At 65.9% G+C, this 3,463-nt stretch overlaps 1 protein-coding gene and 1 long non-coding RNA gene across 2 annotated transcripts; both read left to right on the forward strand.

Moving 5' to 3' along the window:
- On the forward strand, window positions 1,895-2,536 carry LOC108636083 (plexin-B2-like). Its single transcript, XM_018048969.1, has 3 exons — window positions 1,895-1,986; window positions 2,073-2,299; window positions 2,425-2,536. Exons 1-3 carry the CDS (start codon window positions 1,915-1,917, stop codon window positions 2,435-2,437), a joined length of 312 nt encoding a protein of 103 aa, XP_017904458.1. The 5' UTR covers window positions 1,895-1,914; the 3' UTR covers window positions 2,438-2,536.
- On the forward strand, window positions 2,537-3,033 carry LOC108636084. Its single transcript, XR_001918141.1, has 3 exons — window positions 2,537-2,599; window positions 2,687-2,827; window positions 2,909-3,033. It is a non-coding gene; the product is annotated as an uncharacterized LOC108636084 (long non-coding RNA).

A 3,463-nucleotide genomic window follows, 5' to 3' on the forward strand; every position in this document is an offset into this window, starting at 1 on the left:
CGTTGGGAGCAGGCGGTGCAGTGTGTCCCTGTGTGCCCGTAGCTGACCCACGACGCCAACGAGACACTGGCCCTGCACCTGTACGTCAAGTCCTCTGGCAAGAATGTTGACAGCCGGCTCCAAGGTGGGCGGGCGGGCGGCTGGGCAGGCGGGCGGGCAGGCAGGCGCGGGAAGCAGGATGGCCCTGCTGACGGCCGGCTTCTCCCTCCACAGTGACCTCTACAACTGCTCCTTTGGGCCGCCAGCGACTGCAGCCTGTGCCTGGCCGCTGACCCCGCCTACCGCTGCGTGTGGTGCAGCGGGCAGAGCCACTGTGTGTACGAGGCCCTGTGCAGCAACGCCACCTCCGAGTGCCCGCCGCCCGTCGTCACCAGGGTGAGCCTCCCACCCCCCACTCACCCACAGGAGAGCTCCAGCTCTGCTGCCCGGGATCCTCGGTCAGCCAGGCTCTGCCAATTTCAGATCCAGCCTGAGACCGGTCCACTGGGCGGAGGCATCGCGTCACCATCCTTGGGTCAAACCTGGGGTCAGAGCAGACGACGTGAGAGAGGGTCACCGTGGCTGGCCAGAACTGTGCCTTTGAGCCAGAACGCGTACTCCGTGTCCACGCGGGTGAGTGGGCAGTCCATGACCTGGACTCGCAGGGCTGGGCTAGGTGTCCTGTCGCTGGGGGGCATGGAGAGGGAAGACGTGGTTCAGTGTGGCGTGGGTGCCCAGGCCTTGCCACACCCACAGAGTGTGCCCACCTGCCTGCCACCCCGCAGGATTGTGTGCACCATCGAGGCTGCAGAGGCACCCTTGACAGGCGGTGTCGAGGTGGACATCAACGGAGAAGCTCGGCCATTCACCTCCCCATGCCCAGTTCACCTACCAGGTAAGTACCTGGCAGGTCAGCACAGATGTGGGCAGGGTCTGGGGGCCTCCTGACGGCGGCTGTGGCCCAGGGGAGGCCCGAGCTGGGCGGAGGGCCTGCGTCCCCACCCAGCCCTGAGCCAGGCGCCCTGCCCCCTCTTCCAGCAGCCCCAGCCCCGCAGTGTGGAGCCCAAGCAGGGGCCGCAGGCAGGCGGCACACGCTGACCATCAGTGGCACCACCTGGACACAGGCTCTGAGGAAGACGTGAGAGTGACCCTCAATGGCGTCCCTTGTAACGTGTGGGTGTCACCCACGGGTCGCCAAATACTGGTCTCCCCTGGTCCGGGGACAGGGTGAGGGCCTCCGGCCATGACCCTGTGTCCATCCTGGAGGAGGTAGCCCCAGGCAGACCCACTGGCCTGGGGCTGGGGTGGTCCCGGTGGGGCTGACGCTGACCGGCTCTCACACCCTCAGGACACAGTTTGGGGCCCAGCTTCAGTGTGTCACTGGCCCCCAGGCGGTTCCGGGAGAGCTGGCCCTGAAGATTTACTATGGGGGCTCCGAAGTGCCAGCCCTGGTATCACCTTCACCTACCGTGAGAATCCAGTACTGCGGGCCTTCGAGCACTGCGGAGCTTTGTCAGGTGTGACAGGGGCCCTTGGTAGCAGGTGCCCCCTACACCCACCCATCCAACTGTTTCTCAGGCGCTCTCTGCCTCCAGCCTCGTGAGGATTGGCAGATACTGGTCTGCGTGACAGGAGGCCTCCAACACTCCCCCCTGTCCCCCAGGTCCCTTCCCCTAGACACCCAGGTGGACAGCCTCCCTGCCCTCTCACAGTGCAGGATGGCAGTGCTCCGGGCACACCTGCTGCAAGGCAGGTCTGTGCTCACACTGGCCTGCAAGTATATCCCAGGTCGTGGTGGTGGGGTCAGGGACGGAGCCTTGCAGGGCACTCGCCTTACCCGGTGTGCCACTCTGGCGCTGTCTCCTCGCTGTCCCTCAGTGGTGGCCGCAGCATCAACGTCACAGGACAGGGTTTCAGCCTATCCAGAGGTTCGCCATGGTCGTCATAGCTGAGCCGTTGCAGTCCTGGAGGCAGCGGCGGGAGACCGCGACCCTGCATTCCGTGACGGTCAGTCCTGGTGCCCGCTGCGGGTACAAGCCAGGGCTGGAGGCCCGCTGTGCCAGGTGGCCTAAAGGTCCCGCCTCGGCCCTCAGGTCGTGGGCACGGAGTACGTGTTCCACAACGACTCCAAGGTCGTGTTCCTGTCCCCGGCCGTCCCCGAGGAGCCCGAGGCCTACAACCTCACCGCGCTCATCCGGATGGACGGGCACCAGGCCCTGCTCAGGACGGAGGCTGGTGCCTTTGAGTACGTTGCCGACCCCACCTTCGAGAACTTCACGGGGGTGTCAAGAAGCAAGTCAACAAGCTCATTCACGCGAGGGTGAGGACCAGCACAGCCCGGTGGGCAGGTCCTGAGTGGTGTGGGCAGGGAGCAGCCCAAGGCCTGGCCTGAGCTGTTCGGGCCTCCCTGATACCCTCCTGGTCACTGTGACGACCCCCACCCAGGGCACCAACCTGAACAAGGCCATGACCATTCACGAGGCTGAAGCCTTTGTGGGTGCCGAGCGCTGCATCATGAAGACGCTGACGGAGACGGACCTGTACTGCGAGCCCCGGAGGTGCAGCCCCTCCCAAGCGGAGGCAGAAGCGAGACACGGCCCACAACCTGCCGGAGTTCATTGTGCGTGTGTGGGCCGCGGGCTGGGGTGCGCACGGGGGTGTCCTTGGTGCGGCCCCCCTGGTCCTTGCTGAGTCCCTCCCCACGCAGGTGAAGTTTGGCTCACAGGGAGTGGGTGCTGGGCCGAGTAGAGTACGACACGCGCGCGAGTGACGTGCCCCTCAGCCCTATCCTGCCGCTGGTCATCGGGCCCATGGTGGCTGTCATTGCTGTATCTGTCTACTGCTACTGGTGAGCCGGCGTCCACCCCTTGGCCACACCCACCGGCCGGCACCACCCAGGCCGGTCCCAGGAGCTTCCCTGTGTCCCCAGGAGGAAGAGCCAGCAGGCAGAGCGCGAGTACGAGAAGATCAAGTCCCAGCTGGAGGGCCTGGAGGAAAGTGTGCGGGACCGCTGCAAAAAGGAGTTCACCGGTAGGCGGGTCTGGGGCGGGTCCCAGGAGCGCAGGGCTCAGGGCCGGATCCCGGGGGAGGGGGCTTGGGGGCGGGTCCCGGGAGAGGGGGGCTCGAGGGCGAATCCTGGGAGGGGGCTTGGGGGCGGGTCCCGGGGAGGAGGGCTCGGGGGGCGGGTCCCGGGGAAGGGAGCTTGGGGGGCGGATCCTGGGAGGGGCTGGGGGGCGGGTCCGCGGGAGGGGAGCTTGGGGCGCGATCCTGGGAGGGGCAGCTTGGGGGGCGGGTCCCGGGGAGGGGAGCTCGGGGGCGGGTCCCGGGGAGAGAAACAGTATGAAAAGGCAAAAAGATAGGACACTGAAGAGGAACTCCCCAGGTCAGTAGGTGCCCAATATGCTACTGGAGATCAGTGGAGAAATAACTCCAGAAAGAATGAAGGGATGAGCCAAAGCAAAAACAATACCCAGTTGTGGATGTG

The sequence above is a fragment of the Capra hircus genome, chromosome 5 (assembly GCF_001704415.2).
Source record: "Capra hircus breed San Clemente chromosome 5, ASM170441v1, whole genome shotgun sequence".
Taxonomy (NCBI): domain Eukaryota; kingdom Metazoa; phylum Chordata; class Mammalia; order Artiodactyla; family Bovidae; genus Capra; species Capra hircus.